Raw genomic sequence first — 17,988 nt, 5'->3', positions numbered from 1 at the left:
AGGTCAAGATCATCTGTAGGGGAAGTCTCTGTGGGCTCTAGGACTGAAGTATTTGGACTTGAAGCTGTAGATGAGATTGGAGCTGGTCTGGACTGCTGATGATCAGGATCAACTTGCCTGCACCGCCTGTGATAAACCCTCAACTCCTGATCCCTCTGACCACCCTCACCATTGCAGCTTTCCCTCAACTCCTGATCTCTCTAACCACCCTCACCATTGCAGTTCTCATCACCCAATGGAATAGGTAAAGGAACTGCCCCACTCTCATTGCTTTCCCCCTGAAGACAAGAACTCAAACCCCCACTCTCACTACTCTCCCCCTGAGGGGCAACTCGAGGATAATAGGGTGTCCCCTCAAAGAAAGTGACATCCATGGAGACAAACTTCCTCCTGGAGACATGATCATAACAGCAATAACTCTTTTGAGTTTGTGCATAACCAAGGAAGATGCATTTGGAGGCTTTGGGTTCGAACTTGGAGGGATGGGGTCCGAGAAGCTGAATAAAGCAAGTGCAACCGAATGTCTTAAGGGGAATAGAAAACAAGTCCTCACATGGGTGTAGAAGCGAAAAAGGAGATCGCATATCAAGGACCCTGGAAAGGACCCGATTAATAAGGCATACTGCCGTGAGGATAGCGTCCCCCCAGAAGTGAATAGGGACATTGGAAGTAAACATGAGGCTTCTAGCCACTTCCAAAATGTGCCTATTCTTCCTCTCGGAAACTCCATTCTGCTGAGGTGTATGAGGGCAAGAGCTCTGGTGGATAACCCCATGATGAAGAAGATAAGATGTCAATGATTTAGCAAAGCATTCCTTTGCGTTATCAGATCGGAGAACTTTGATCTTGGCATCAAACTGGGTTACAATCATTTGGTGAAAATTTTGGGTCAGGGAAGGTACCTCATCTTGTGAACGCATGAGATAAACCCAAGAAAAGCGGGTATGGTCATCAACAAATAACAAAAAATCTGTACCCACCTATAGAAGGGATATGATAAGGCCCCCAAACGTCAGTATGCACAATATCAAAAGAATTATCACTCCTTTTATTACTCAATAAATAAGGCTTTCTACAATGCTTAGCAAACTCACAACTTTCACACTGTAGCTGAGACAACTCAATAAACTCAAATAAAGTAGGAAACAGACTCTCTAAAGATCGAAAAGACAAATGACCTAATCGGTTATGCCAAAGCATAACTGGACTCACACTCTTAGAAACAAAAGACAACTTCTCTACCGACTCTCCCTGACGGAACCGCTCCCCGAGCAGATAGATCCCATTTGTCTCACGGCTAGTCCCAATCACCTTCTGCGTCTCCAAGTCCTGAAAAACACATCGGTCAAGGAAGAAGGTTACTGAGCAGTTCATATGCTTGGTAATACTACTGACTAAAAGAAGGTTAGTATCAAGCTTAGGCACATGCAAAACAGATGATAGGGAGATAGTATCTGAAAGCTTGATGTCACTCTTCCTAGAAATAGGAACCAGGGAGCCATCAACAATAGATACCTTATCCCTACCAGAAGACAAATGGTAAGTAGTAAACAGTGAAGGCAAGCTCGTCATGTGATCAGATGCACCTGAGTCTATTACCCAACAAGGTTCATTAGTACCTGGAGCTGAGGCATGATAGGCTGAAGCTCGAGTAACTGAATGGGCGAAGGCAGATGTGATAGGGGCTGATGGAGGCTGCGGTGGCTGAGCTGAATTTCCAACCTCCTTTTCTAGCTGTATTAGGGCAGCCCGAACTGCAGCTAAGGTCTTCAAAGATGTTCCTTTTGTGCTAGATGAGGATGCTGAATCAGTGTTCATGGCTACATGAGCAGTGCTCTTCTTGTTTCTTAACTTTGCAGGAACCAAGTGAGGATGCAGTTTCCAACATGTCTCTTTTGTATGTTTGGGTTTCTTACAATGTTCACATACTACATCCTTCTTGTCTTCCTTCCTCTTGTCCTTCTCTGAATCACCCCTTGATTTGGGTGTAACCGCTACAAAGGCTGATATGGGTTGCATCATAACCTTCCTTCTGGTTTCTTCACTGTGTACAATTGAGTAAGCCTGAGAGAGAGTCACACTGTCTCTAGTCAAAATCTGCTGCCTCACAATATCATATTCTGAGTTCAGTCCCGCCAGGAACTCAAACACTCTGTTTGTCTCGATGTGCTTTCTATGGGTCTGAGCATCTTTGGGACTCTCCCACTCAAGAGTCTCTAAGTGATCAATCTCATGCCACAGGGACTTCAAGGTAGAGAAGTAGACCGATACTGGTTTCTCTGCTTGTTTAAGGGTGTTCACTTCACATTTCAATTCATATGCTCTGGCAACATTAAGGGGTTGGGAGTAAGTTTCTTTCATAACATCCCATATCTCCTTAGCTGTCTTTGCCCACAAATAATTCCGGCTAATATGAGGTTGCATAGAATTACACAGCCATGTCATAACCAAGTAGTTTTCTTGCATCCACTTGGTATATGTCAGGTCTCCAAGGTTCTTTCATATCTCCCAGGAGGTACCCTAATTTACCTCTTCCACCAATAGCCATCATGGCTGATTGGGCCCATTCCAAATAGTTTGATCCATCAAACTTTACGGTCGTAATCTGACCACCCATCTCAGAAATACCACCATAACTGATGTTCCCAAGAGTGCCTTCTGCCTGAATTTTAGACTCCATTTTTGTCAAGTCTCAAAACAGTACTTGAATCACCAATCACAAACAAAACAGTATAGGCCTGATCTGTATTCTCAGTGTATGTGCACAAAACCAAAGTAATTCTGATCTGAAACCAACTAGCCAACACAGCAGTAGCTGTCCGTAGATCTCTAACCCCCTTAGAACTCTGAGAGCAGCTTTAAAACAAAACTGATATGCTAGGGAAAGTTAGGGTTTTAATCAGTCTTGAAAGGAAGCAATTCAGTCGCATAGTCCAAACTGTATAGATGAGCTTGCAGTAGGGTTAATAAGAAACCCTAGAATCTGATCGGACCTACCAATCAACTTAAGAGTAGCTCTAGGTAGATCACAGGGTTCAGTCAACCACTAGGGCTTGCCGCAGATCACTTTCAAACCCTAGAGTAGAGAGAATCACAGTTCGGACCAGGGTTTGATGTAAAACCCTAGGAAATCGAAGAGAGGAAGAGCTAGAATGGTTCAGCCTTCCCCTCCAGATAGGTCCAACCTATCTTCTCTGAAAGAACTTCTATTAAAAAGTAACAACTTACAAGGAAAAAATAGTTCGCTGCTTTCTAGGGTTACCTGAACCCTAGTCTTCTCTGATCCTTCCTGACCACCAACACTCTGCAACCCTAGCAACTTCCCAACAGCTGCTAGTACCTCTGGCGATCTCCAAGAATCAGTGTGCGAACTCCTCTTCAGCTTTCAGTCCTAGGAGATTCTCATGTGGTTGGCTGGTATTAGACTCACATGAAAAACCCTAACTTGGCTCTGATACCATGTAGGTTTTCAAGACTGCTATTCAGTCTTGATCACTAAGAGATTTCAGGTTCGATGAGAAGAGAAAGTGAAGAAGATGTAGAAGAAAGAGTGATGGAAGAGCAATAGAACACAGATTTTGAGGAGAAGAACAGAATGTCAATATTCTGCTGCTGCCACTTTAAGTTAATATATATAGGTTATGCTAGTTACATGAAAGGACATATCTGCCCTTGGTGTCTACATCATAACTGCTAACAAATAACAACCAATATAAAACTGAAACTAGAAATAACAGAACAGCAAAATAACCACAGCTGTGACTAGATACATTCTACCCTACGGACAGAGTGGGACCACAGCTGTGGGGCCCACATCAATGTTCTCTACATTCTACTTCACCTAGGAAAATGCCAATAGATCTCTCTAGCTAGGATTAATTAAATTCATTTATGATGTGTTTTATATTTATATCACATTCCAATCCGAGATGTCTTACTAATGTAGTGTGTGTCTGTTGTGATGTTATATTGGTCAAGATGCTTGGATTTTGTAAAGTTCATAAAATTTTGCTTTTCTACAATCTTTCAAAAGAATGCTTTTTCTACGTGCATCTGATGGTCAAAAGACCTGAAAAAATAGATGAAATACTGTGCAATTTCTTTTAAGCTACTTGTTGCTTCCTCTTCTTTCATTGCATGTTAGAACTTAAGGTTTAAACAAAAGCTAGAACGAGCAAAAGCTTGCTTGAAACCACTGCACTTGAGTAGATCCTTTTTGTTGTTGCTGGTCCTTTTTTTATTTTGTCTCACGTGTTGATGTTGCTAGAGGAACAATCCATGGTTACTGGTTAAGGCCAAAAGTATTTCACTTGCTCCTTCCTTGCAGCTAGTGTGATGTTCACATTTGTTACCTTGACTTTACTCACGTACCCTTTGGAGCAACCTCATGGATTTTGGTGCCTTAGTGGATTACATTGCTCTATGCTTCATTGAACATCTAGTCCAAAAATGCAAGTAGGCCTTAAGAGATTCTAATCTGAAGCAGACCAATTCATTTGAATTTGTTTTGGTGTTTCCATCATCAGGTATATGGGCAGGCAGCACTTGGTGGATGTAACTGAGATTTTCAACATGCTCAACTGGGAAAAGAAGCAACGACTTGTTAAGCTTGTTTATTTAATCGTCCTGGTCTTCTTTACTATATTCTGGTATCGTTCTAAGAAATCTGTTCTTAAGAAGGTAATGTTTAAGAAAGCTTGACTGAAATTCTTTTGACTTTTTTGTGCCCATTTATTGTAGGATGATTTGGAGTGTATTGGATGAAGATACGTAGTGGTATTTCACCAGCACCATGGTTACCTCTCCTGCTGTAAGTATTTATTGCATTTGAGTTTTGTTTCTTATTGATTACATGCTTTACGCGCAAATCTGGTGATGCCCATGCAGTGCGGGGTGGGGTGTTTATTTCCATTTGGTGGGCTTTCTCTTGTATATACTACACTGTTTTATGTTAAAAGATCTAAACAATTGTGACTGTCGATCTTTTTTTCTCTTGCTAGAATGTCCAAATGATGGTCCAGAATGGGGAAAATTAAAGATGGTGCCGATTTTTTTGTCTTGGATTTCTTGAACGTGTTATGCTGAGTGGTGATCTTGTCGAGGCTTCCGAGATACATGGCAACAATAAAAACTTCACGTGGCATTGTTATATGGGATGTAGCCTCTTTACTCGTTAAACCGACAGCATACAACTTTCGGTGTCAGCTCAAGTGAGCTGAAATAGGTATTTTCACTTCAGCTTCAATTGTGGTTGGTGTACTATTTACTTGATTTATTGTCTAGTTGTATGGTGTTGAATTGTATATTTTTTCATTTAGAAGCTGTTCAGGTCAGAAAACATAAGCTCGTTTAATGAAGAAAAAACGATGCAGCAAATTTACACTGAAACTGTAGATTTTGAAATCTGAATTGTGCGGGATCTGGTACGAACAACAAATGTGAGAACCTGGTTAATTGACCAGTCGTGAATGAACGTGCCAGTGGTGTGGGCTCCATGTTTATGGAACACTGACGTGTTCAATTGTGATTGGTTACTTAGCCAAATTCGCACAATTGTGTTTGCATCAAATCTAATATTCTTTAAATCAAACCTCAGCAAGTGTAGTGCCTGTTTTGGTAGGGCTTTTGATGGCTTTCTTTTTCTTTTTTTTTTTTTGATGAATGGGCTTTTGATGGCTTTCACTCAGTGGCTTCTGGCTTTGTGAGGTGGACTCCACCTGGACAGCCAAAGAGTTATTCTTGTTGACCGTCTGAAAATCAAAACATGGCTCTGTTGAAGTTTGTTTAGTGGCTTCTCCAAAGCTGCTCATCCAACGCTTCAGCCCTCCCAAATGGGCCCTAGATTCTTAGAACTGTATATTGGTCTTTGACGTCTCAGTTGCTGATTTCTTTGTATGGAGACCATGGGTATGTTTGGGACCATATCTTTGCATTTCCGTTTAGACTCACTCAAGTGTCATGTAGGTGTTTTGAGTTTTTCATACTAGAATTATATTTGGTTGGATAGCATTTTCGTCAAGTATCTTATGTAGCACCTAGTGTAGTGGTGCTTATGTGTTGAACTCAATAAAAAATGTGCATTGAATTATGTGCAAAACAGTTTATTTTCCTGATTTCCATTGCTATAAATCAATTACAAACGTAGAGAATTCAATCCACTGAAGTATCAAACATTCATGTTACTGTGTTGTATGAAAACGTTTAGTATTGATTTGTAGGGACTAGAACGCATGAAATGATAACAACCTTTCATCCTGAATGGCTTTCTCCTCAATTTTAGATTTTTAAAGTTCAATTTCAGGTGTGCAAGGTCAAAATCGAGAAGAGGGGGTTGGGGTGCAGAAGGGTAGCCATGCTGACTTGCTGAAGAAAATGAGGAAACAGAAATGTGTTTGGGAGACCTGGGATTTATACAAAAGCAGGGCAAGATATAAAAAACTTTTAAGAGTGTATGATTCCCAGTCTTATATAGTCTATAAGGTGGATTCATGACTGGAAAAGGTTGTGTTTGGTATGAAGGAAAAGGTAGGGAAACCTATACAAGTTTTGTAAAGGTTTCCTTACCTTTCCTTTCCCTACTTTTTCCTTCAAACGGAACACAGCTTAAGGGTGTTAATCAAAATAATGCTGCTGATATTAGGGGCAAGGTTCAAAATTTTGCAACGTATCGAATTGTATCAGTCAATACATATTGTTTTGGTACAAGTCCATTACACGGAACACAGAAATTATCTGTAGCGTTCCTTTTTGTATGTATTGGTCTGTATCAGACCATTTCGGGCATTGTATTGGACTGTTTCAGGTTTGTATCGACCGATATGGTTCCGAAATAGTTTGATACAGATACAAGTCCCCTTCTCTCTCACTATTTTCATTAAATTATATTTAAGGCTGAGTTACCTCATTAATTATATATTTACTCCTATATTTAAATGAATTTTTCGCATTAATTAGTTAATTACTCATATAATTAATGCATAATTTTAAATTTGAATTTTAGTTTTAGCACCTAAATTGAGTTCTCTTCTCATTAATTTAGTTAATTAATAACCCTCTTTCTCATTAAATTTGTTTTGTTAGTTTAAAACTACAAATTAGCAATAGCAAGTTTGAACCCTAAACATTAGGCTTTAAGAACTAAAGGTTCACCACTAAGCCATGCCTATTTGCTTGCTATTTGGTTATGCATTTTTATTTTTAAGCAACTTCTCTTTTTCTTGGAGTATTCTTATCAATAAATGTTAGAATTAATTATTAAATTTTATTTATTAATAACTATTAAGATAAATTACATTGATTATTTTAAAATTAATGTATATCAATATACATTTTAGTTTTTCTTTTTGTTTTTTAATGTTGTAGTTATTCCATCATTTGTCAATAGTTACTAAGTGTGTCTCGATATTTCAAATTTTATATAGACCATTAAATTATAGTTTTTTTACATTTAAATAACTTATTTACAATCATCTAAAACTTGTAACTATCGTTATTACTATATTTTTTAGGATTTATTTAAGCCTTTTAGCACATTTATGCATATCTTGATTTTATGTCTGCATCCATACGTACCCAAAGCGTATCCCGATACGCCTCTTAAAATTATCTTTCTGATACACCTTACCTTTTGGGGTGAGCACGAGTCGGTTTGGTTTGGTCTAAGGCATAACTTGGAACCTACCTTGTAAGTAAGGGTGTCAATTCGACTAGATTTGGTTCAATCCAATGTGAGTACATTACATATGGACCAGGTCCAATTCAATCTAATGAATTATTATGGATTAGTTCAGCTCAATGTCTTGACCGTCCAATCTGTTCAAATTTGTTTTAATTTAGATTAATTATAATCCAAACCTAGTGCATTTACACCTATATTCTTATCTTTATTAATAAATCAAATATTGGCTCAATCCAACCCAATCCAATATAAATTCATTATGGATGGATTATGTTCAATCCAATCCAATAAATGCTTCGGACCATTAAGTCTAGACTGATGGATGGACGATAGAAATGATTGAATCTTAATCAATTTTTTGGTTCATAGTAGTGTTGGGATGATGTTCATAGAAAGCATCGATGCACCAGGTGATATAAAAACAACTAAGAAGTTGTTTAATTTACTTGATAAGATGATTGAGAGGATGGACCCATTGAAAGTAAAAGTTGTATAGAAAATAAACAAGTTGGAAAATTTATCTACCAAAACATGGTTTGAAGCATTGCCAGTAAGCACTTGAATGACATTCTTTTCACCAATCTTCTCAATCATCTTCTTAAGTAAATTAAACAGCTTCGTAACTATTTTTATATTACTTGATACATCGATGCTTTCTATGAAATCGTCCTAGCCAAAGTTCAAAGTATCAACACGTATACAAGTTGATACGTATCATTCCAAGACCCCTTTGATATGCCCCTATAGGGGGTGTATCGGGGGTCTGACCGGTTCAAGGGGTGGAGGAGACCTAAATCGGCCCTTGAACCTGTTTCAAAAAATAAAAAAATAAAAAAATTTAAAAAGGGTATCGATTCGCCAGATACACCCCTACCAATGTATCGGGCATATCGATATTTTGAACCTTGGTCCCAACACAACTAGGAAGTTGTTTAATCGTCCTGGCATGGCTATGGACCAACAAATTGATTAGGGTTCTAACCCTTTGAACGGTTCATCCAGTGGATTGTCCAATTCAAATTTGTTTTAATTTAGATTAATTCTAATCCAAACCTGGTTCACTTACACCTATATTCTTATCTTCTATCAATAAATTGGATATTGGCTTAATCCAACTCAATCCAATATAAATTCATTATGGATGGATTAGGTTCAATCCAATCCAATAAATACTTTGGACCATTAAGTCTAGATTGGTCCAATTCAATGTCTTGTTGGTCTATCCAATTTGTCCAAAATGATTTTGGTTTGGATGGGGTTCAATCCAAAACCAGTCCATTGACACCCTTACCTGTAGGGGTGGGTTTTAGGTTTTGGAACTGGAACCTACCCTATGGAAATTAGTATCAAGGTTGGTTTTGGTGATTTTAGGGCTTGTTTCCGGGTTTATTCGTGCAACCTATCTGTTGCCCCCCCAAAAGTAACCTATCATTATAATTTTAATTTTGTAAATATTACCTTTTACATTATTTATATACACATTTAAATAATAAGTTTAAGAAAAATGATCAAATCACTTGAATGACTCTATGGTCAAGTGAGAATGGTCTTTACATCTTCAAAGTATTTGGGTTCAAATCTTTATATCTTGAAATTATTTTAGGATTTATTTCAAGGCAAGTTCAATTCTAAGACTGGTTCCATCGAGACCAAATAAGACCAGCTCTTTAGGTTGGTTTAGCTAGGATAAACCCCTAGACTTGGGGTGTTGGTTTCAAGAATTTGAAAGTAGACTTGGTAACAAATTAGATAGGCCGGTTTGAGGTTGGTTCTATGGGACCAACCCACTCACCCCTAGCTGATATATACAATGAGCAGATTTTATTCCACTCAGCATCCAAATCCTCGCCGGAGTATGAGAGTATCTTCTAATGAGACCTTATAATGAAGTTGTAACTAATTAGTTTTCTATTCAATAGTCATAGGAAAATATGCTTTTTTTTTTTGTGTAAAGTTAGAAGATATGTTATTTTTCCTGGAGTTAATTCCTAATTGACTATTGTGCGCAAAATAGGAAAATTTTGAATTACTAGAATCAACGAATAAAGAAAAAGAAGTCAGTTAAAATCATAATAACATTTTTTTTTCTGTACTTAACACAACTTTTCAATGTAGGTGGTAAATAGCAGGATTCGAATCCACATCGGCCTACCCAGCTAACATGATCATAGTAACATTGAAGTTTGTAATGAAAAACACAAAGTTAAGCCAAATGTTTCTATCTGTTTGTGTCTTGTCGTACATTGAAGACTATGCATACATGTGCATGAACTTGTTTATAAAATTTAAAAATAAAAAATAAAAATAAAAACAGAAAGAAAGGTTATTAGACGTTTCTTAACTGTTAGGATTCTTTTGGTTCATGGAATAGGGGTTTGGTATAGAATCTCCAATCATATGATTAGATGGAATTGTAATCCCATTTTCATTTTTGGTGGAATGGCATTTATCCATTATGACCAGTTGATTCTGATTCCTGTTTGAATTGAATAAGGAATAAATCGTTCTAATTCTGTTTCTGATGGATTTTGATTTTGATTCCAATTCCAAACTGTGAATAAAATGGACCCTAAGTCATTAAATTAACATACACATTTGGTGGGATACATGTCCTTATTGCCAGTCTCTAGTCGTCATTGAAGGGGATTGCAAAGCTTTAGGCTATGGTTTGGTTTGAAAGGAAAAGGTAGGGAAACCTTTACAAACCTTGTATATGTTTACCTGTCTTTCTCTTCCTTTCCCTACTTTTTCCTTCAAACTAAACCCAACCTCAATATGGTGGTGTTTTATAACATAAATGTTTTGTTTGTAACCACAAGCAAAAATAAAATAAAAGCATGGTATTGAACACTTCGTTTTTAAAGGGAAAAATAAGTTGGTTTTGTTTAAAAAGTAATAATGGCTTTTGAAACAATACATGTTTTTCCATTTCGGTTTTGAAAATGAAAAACAACCAAGAACATGTTTTTATTTGTGTTTATGTCAATGTTTTAAAAACGGGCCTGGAATTTGAACGGCTTTGGCCACGGTTTTTTTTGGTCAGCTTTGACCTGGAAATCGTATACACTTTGAAAAACAATCTATTTTTAAACTAAATGGTTTTGATTTGTTTTCAGAACCAGTAACAAGACAACCAATTGACGTTGTAGAATGCCCCCGTACTGTTAATAGTTGGGTTGGTTGCTTTTTTATGCTCTCTTCTCAATTATGTCTGGTTCATAAAAAATGCAAAACTGGTTTAGTTTTGTATTAATAATTTTGTACTGTTGCCAAATGATTTTTAGTCATGATAAGTACCAATTTTGAGTGCAAAAATTTGCATATATATATATATATATATATATATTTGGTGCACGCTTGTTTTGAATGTAATATCTTGAAATCTGTGTTTATTGTCATTTTCAATAACAAATTAGTTTGCCTGGTAACTTATGCTTTGTATCATCTTTCTTCCGTTAATGAAGTATTAGATAACCAAATAGAGAGAGGTCTTCTTAGGAATGGCAATGGGGTGGGGTAGGGACAAGGAGCCACTCCCCATCCCCATCCTCACCAATATGGACAGTTTTTTCCATCTATGTTCCCATCGGGATTCCCACTTGTCTTTTTTTCTTTAATGATGTCAAATTCATTTGATTTTTATTTCTATTTCATTCCAATTTCTATCAACTAGATCTAAACATATTCAAATTTATTCAATCATATTTTACCATTTTTTTTGAAAAATAATGTTAATACAAACACATCCCCACGGGGTGAGGATCAAGGACCCCATGGGTTGAGGAATGCTACCCATTTTTGCCAACTCCCCACACCATGGGGAAAACCATGATAACCAAACCATCCCCATTCGGGTGAATCTTTGTGGGGATGGAGAAATGGAGAAAATTGCCATCCTATGACTGTTGTATCTCCATCTTTATCCGTCCCATATCTAAAGATGACAATTTGACCCGTTCCCATGAGGCCCCGCCTTGTCCTGATCAGGGCAGGTTTTTGACCATTGACAAGGGGTTCAAAGTGGGTTCGGAGAAATCTAAAACTTTGGGATAGTTCTAGGTAGGATTCAAAACAAAAAGAAAAAAAAAAAGAATATATATATATATATATATATATATATATATATTGTAAGAATACAAGTAGGAATGGCGTGGGATAGGGCCGGGCAAATTTCGAATCCTTGTTCTCCATTGAGACATGGATGAGTTAGGATTTCTAGCTCCACTGAACTTCGAGGTGAGGATGGAGCAGAGCATTTGAGTTTGGAATCGAGGATAGGGCAGGCAAAACTCGGCCCCACCCTGCCCCCTTGCCATTCCAAACCATATCGAAAAAAACCTTGCTAAATTCTAGGAGGGTTTGTGAGAGTACACCTAAAAGAAGGCCCACCCAAAAGGTAGCATGATCAAGTGAAGTTCAACCATCTGATGTTGTGGAAATATAACTATGTTAGATAAATCCATGATTATCATAAGCCTCTTTCAAACTGATGAGTATTATACTTCATCTGCCATAACCAAATGGTGGGCCCGTATTTTTTTGGTTTAATTGCAGAGACCCCATTCTATAGGGTAAGTGACAATTACCTCCCCACCTGAACCTACATTTGCAACAAAGACACCTGAACTTTAACTTTGGGACAAATACCCCTATTGTTAGAACTCTGTCAATTAACTTCAAAAAAAGATTATCATTCATCTATCTGTTTAATTATTTTAAATCTCCAAATCACCTTTTTCTTATTTATTTGAATAATTTATGATTTGATTAATCTTCTAAATATAATATTAAAGTTCATTCAGGTCTCAGTTGCTCTAATAGATCCTTATTGGATACAATATTCAAATGAAATGGTAGAGTGGTTTCTTTTCTGATAGATATAAATTTAAGGTTTTGTTTGGTTTTCTTTGATTTTTTGGAGAAAGGAGTGAATAATTGTCATGTTTTAAGATGGAGAGAGATATTCATGCTAGTGAAATGAAATAAGAATTTAAAGAAACTTGTATTTCTATGTCAATGAAATGATTCTTGTTATTTTAGCTGGTTTAGTTTGGAGAAAATGGAGATATTTTTAAATCAATTAAGATCTAAGAGAAATGAAAAAGAAAAAGAAAATATACAAATTCAAATGAATATTTTAATAATTTAATACCTTCTGTCATATGACTTAATGGCGAAAAGGTATTTATTGCAAAATAAAAATTCAGGAGGCGTTCATTACAAAAGTTCAGGGTTAATTGTCTCTGACCTCATAATATAGGGGCTCTTTATAAATTATCCTTTTTTTAATTACTAGTAGAATGACCCATGCAACGCACGGGGTATTGAACATTTGAAAATGCTGAAATACTAAAGGTTGGCCAATAAAACCTATATATATCTTACCCATTTATAAAAAAAGAAGAAATTGATGAATCGTCCAACACCCTGATTTTATATTTCCAATCCTACCCCTCCATGATTTAATTTTTTCAATCCTATCCCCTCTTAAAATGCTTGAAGAGAATGGGACAAGTAGAGTTTCAGCAAAAACCCTAGATTACAAATGTTTGGTTCATTTTTAGAACAGGTCCAATCCAACTAGATTAGTAAATGAGATAATTACTAAATTACTAATGCATTAATTAATAAATAAGTATATCACAATAATCTATAATTTATATATTAATTAGTGAGGCAATAATTAATAAATTAGAACAATTAAAGCTTTACTATTATTAATAAATTTATTATTTATCATTATTAATCAATAATATTCATTTAAGTTTACAAAAATAATGATAGTAATTTCTGAAAATAAATAAAAATAATTAATTTATTTTCAATAATTTCTAAAAATTTTAGTAATTGATTGTTGGTAAAATATATTGAAATAATTAAATTTCTAAAAATTATAATTATGATTTCAGATAATTATAAATTATTGATTAATTTCATTTGAAAATGAAAAATAGTTTGGTGTAGTTTTTGGAAAGTATGGATAATTTATTGATTATTCAATAGATTACTGAAATTATTGAAAATTAATAATTGATTATTCAGAAAATCAGCGTGATTCTCATAATTACATTTTCAGAAAATTATTGATTAATTTTAATTGAAAATAACAGATAACTTAGTGCAATTTTGGAAGTTTTGGATCATTTGGATGTGCGGTGAAATTATCTTTTTTTTTTTTCAATGATTAAGGAGATTAAACATTGAGGTATGAGGTTTTGGATCAATATCTTTTTTTTTTTTTTTCAAAAAATTAAGGAAAAGAAAGAACATGCTTATTTAGGTAGCGTTTTCCTTAATCAGAAAAGTTGTAGATAATTTGCATGTGAGGTGAAATGTCTTTTCTAATACAAAAAATACTAAAAAATAAAAAATTAAATAGAGATTAAAATCAAATTCTGATGTCCTTTCTAATCCAAACATGGCAGTGCAACATTGAGAAGATGATAATGATCGTAATGTTTGACTGTACATCTCATATCTTGGGCACAGATGAAAGTTCAAATACAGTTCAAGTCTTAAAAAACAATTATACAATACAATAAAAAAGGTAAGATTTGAATTTCGTAATTTTCATATAATGTCAGTTGCAAATGCATTAGATTGGAAAAATAATATACCAAATCAATGATATCAACAACATTACATATAGAGATGAGTCACCCCAATGAATCAAAGAATTGATGGAGAGGCCACTGTTAACCAATCTCCTTTTCTGGCATTTTCTAAAATCTATGAAAACAATTACTACTAATGATTAGATGATAAGTAAATTAATCACTGTTTTAGTAGCATTTTCGATGACTTAATAACTTTAACCCCTTAAAGCATTGGCTCTGATGCTATCTGAACCGAAGACAACCATGTTACTTTGACAAGAAAGGAAATTGGAAAATTAAAATACAATAAATTAGACTAAAAAATAAGAAACAAGTAAATAACATTACATCGTTCAATTGAAAAGCCTATGATGAAGCTCAGTTTGCTCACGATCCCTGCTGGATGACAGCTTGGGCAATGAGATGCTGAGGTCGGCAGGCTGATATGCAAGATAGATGAAATCAGAGTACCTGGGGTTTGGATTTGGGCTGGGCATTCCGATGCTTAAGTCATCCGATCTGGTTACAAGAGAGCGGGGAAGTAGAGAGAAAGAAAGTAATGGAATTTGGACTTAATCACGTGTATCTTGTAAAGGAATGGAGGAGCCTTTATATAGGCTTCGGTGTTTGGGCAAGGTGTCTGAGATATCCGAGGTGATAAGCCTTATGGGTCCATCATCCCTGAAGCACATTCTACCAGCGCTGGTTGTGATCCTTATTCGGTTCCTCATAGAGTGGGCAAAATTGGGAATCAGCTTTGCCTAGTGGGTAACATGTTGCCATCCATTTTGGAACGGATAGGCGTTCCCTGGATAAGGACAGCCTGCTATGTAGGTCGGTTGGCTACTCAAGTCATTGGCTGCCTAGGTCAGGTGGAGTGCAGGTTGTCACTTGAGGTCATGACCCTGTTCCACTGGGGTGAGGTGCTTCGCTCTCTTGAGGAGTGAAAGACTAGTCTCTTGCTATCCGATCTCCGCCTCGGTCAGGTCAGCTTTGCCCGGCCTGGTCAGGAACAAACGATCTCCACAAAGAACCAAGGTGCTATAAGATGGTCCAGACTCACCATGTGGTGTTTCACAACTGGTGGGCCAAATCACCCCTCATCAACCTACACCCACAACATTACTATGGACAATAAATTTAACTTATTCTAAATTGAATGTGTTTTTACCTTCATTAGCAATCCCAACTAGGTTAGAGTTGACAGATTTGCTAATGAACACAAAGGGGAACAAAGATTTAAGTCTCACATACCTCCTCCTTCTCTCCTTTCTCACACATGTGCACATTTATTTTTATATTAAATCATTAAAAATCTCATGGATCTTTATTGTCTCTAATAAAATCCATGCATATTTATTACTCTCTAATAAATCTCTCTCTCTCTCTCTCTCACACACACACACCCCTTAATAGTCAATGTTTCTATCATCTCTCCTTCCCATTAAATCCTTATTTTCCTCTTAGTCTCCCTTTCCCATTAAGTCCTTATTTTCCTCTTAGTTTTAAAATATCTCTTAATTCCTTTTGGCTCTTTTTAATAAAGTAGGATATAAATTAGATGGGTTGGGTTAGGTTAAGGATCAACCTACATATGAACCATGCTTATCAAAAAAAAAAAAAAAACACTAACTTTGAACCTTAGCTTGAACCCAAATTAAAGTATAAAAACTAATATAAACAAATCCTTGCTCCTTTCTTTGAGTTATCAGGTATTTTCCTCTATTTTGCTCATTTCCTTGCTTCAGGTTTTTTCCATTGTTTTTATCAATTTAATTTAATGTAGATTTGTTTAATGGATTGTTCTGATTCAATAATAAAATGTAGTAAGAATTAAATGTGAGTTTTTGGTTATATTCATCAGTTCAGTTTTGAAAGCTTTTTTTTTTTAACTTATACAATGGGAGGTAACCCATTGCCCCAATCCAAGTCTCTCCTACAATTAACTAGATAAGATACCAATTGAGCCACTATCACTTGTTTATGTGCTTCTCATAATATATAAACTACTATTCGATACATAAAAAAGTATAAATTTAGTATCCCATGCATCACATAGGCCACTGCTAGTATAAAGTAAGGAAGAATTATTATTCAATTAGCTTTGCTTAACTATTAAGGAATATGAGGAAGATGTGCTGCTGATGTGTGGGTTGGAAGCACCGTTTTCTCAGAAAATTGTGTCTTTTTTTTTTTGTTTGGAAACAATGCTGCCAGGTAGGATGTTTTCTGGAGCAACAACAATACTTTATGTTTTGTACTAGTGCTCCATATTTATTTCCAGCACTAGTACCCATTATAGGAAGTCCACATCACGTCCTCATTGGAAGCAACGAGATCCAACCTGAGAAAACATCAAACTCAGTGTTGCTCCAACCATGCCTTCTCGATTTCCAAGGCATGGCTTGGAGCACCATTTTTTATGGAAAAACAGTTCCAAACAAGAATATATTTCCTGGAACACTGTTTTTTTTCAACGTGACGCTAATGTATCACTATTTTTTGGAGCAACGACATCGATGCCAAATAGACGCTTAAAGACCACCATAGTGAGAATTGGGTGGATGAAAAATTTCTCATCCTTTGAAGTGATCTTTTTTCATTTCTTGGGAGTGGGCCTTTGGATGAGAAATTCCACCCCAAAAAAAAAGTTGAATTCCAAGGAGCTAACAAACCCAAATGAGATTTTATTCAGTAGAATGCCAAATAGGGCCTTAGCCTCTACAATTTTCAACTTTGGTATCTTGGGTTTATTGAACCAACAATCCTAAGAGGTGAAGAGTAACAGGGGAACTTGCAAAACAGGAATACAACAATCCTCCTCATCACCATTTTTGTTTTAAAGTTTCAATACATCTATTTGTTTCTTTGTGTCTATTCTCAGTAAAAGTAAACCTCTAAAAATAACTTTTTTTTTATATTATTAGAAAAAAATGGAATAAAAGAAATGATGGAGGTTTATTCTATGTGTTAGAAAAAGAGAAGATACATACCTCAAAATGTTTCTCTTGTATGGTTGGTTGGTAGAGGCTTCTTGTGCTTAATAAACCTGGAACACAAAGAGAAAGTGATTATTATTGGGTAAATTACAGATATGTATTATGTTCTTTGGGGGTAGTGACAAATATATAGGTACCTTGAACTTTAAATTGCAATACTTGGTTACCCTAAACTCTCAAAAATAGACACTTAGGTCCATCCGTTAGTTAAACATTACATAATGTCAAAAATACCCTTCTCATGTATGTTTGATATCATTCTTAGGTAAACGAACGTCTCCCCCATGATGATGCTCTCACATGTACAGCAAATAACATATTCAAAATTTTGAACGATGTTATTCTGTAGAGATGATTTTGCTCCAAAGAATAATCTCAAAAAAAAACACGAGAAGGATATTTTTGACATTATGTAATGTTTAACTGACGGAATACTAGCAGATGGACCCAAATGTCTATTTTTGAGAGTTCAGGGCACTCAAGTGTTGTAATTTAAAGTGCAAGATACCTATCTGTCACTACCCCCAAAGTATAGGTAAGGGTGTCAATGGATCGATTTTGGACTGGATCTCATCTAGTCCAAAATCAATTTGGACGAATTAGATGGCCCAACAAGATATATTGGATTGGACCAGTCCAGCCCAAAATATTTATTAGATCGGATTGCACTTGGTCCATCCGTAATAAATTTATATTTGATTGGGTTGAATTAATC

The 17,988-nt window shown here is 35.9% G+C and overlaps 1 protein-coding gene across 10 annotated transcripts in view; it reads left to right on the top strand.

The window, feature by feature from the left end:
* LOC148844140 (protein cornichon homolog 4-like) overlaps positions 1–6,715 on the top strand; it is a 29,770-nt gene extending 23,055 nt beyond the window's left edge. For 5 of the 10 annotated variants that reach the window (XM_088959124.1, XM_088959127.1, XM_088959126.1 and 2 more), the window contains exons 5-7: positions 4,527–4,649; positions 4,741–4,810; positions 5,001–5,388. In XM_088959124.1, coding sequence (XP_088815250.1) covers positions 4,527–4,649; positions 4,741–4,774 — 157 coding nt within the window. In that variant the 3' untranslated portion in view covers positions 4,775–4,810; positions 5,001–5,388. Of the gene's footprint in view, positions 1–4,526; positions 4,650–4,740; positions 4,811–5,000; positions 5,389–5,687; positions 6,098–6,301 lie in introns of those variants that run through there. The other 5 variants (XR_016103622.1, XR_016103625.1, XR_016103624.1 and 2 more) reach the window with 2 other exon arrangements.
* Positions 6,716–17,988: the final 11,273 nt, after the last annotated feature.

The sequence above is a fragment of the Nelumbo lutea genome, chromosome 8, assembly GCF_056320005.1.
Source record: "Nelumbo lutea isolate HS-2025 chromosome 8, American lotus-T2T, whole genome shotgun sequence".
Classification (NCBI taxonomy): domain Eukaryota; kingdom Viridiplantae; phylum Streptophyta; class Magnoliopsida; order Proteales; family Nelumbonaceae; genus Nelumbo; species Nelumbo lutea.
Note: the sequence above shows the minus strand (reverse complement) of the source record. Positions and strands in the feature narration are given on the sequence as shown.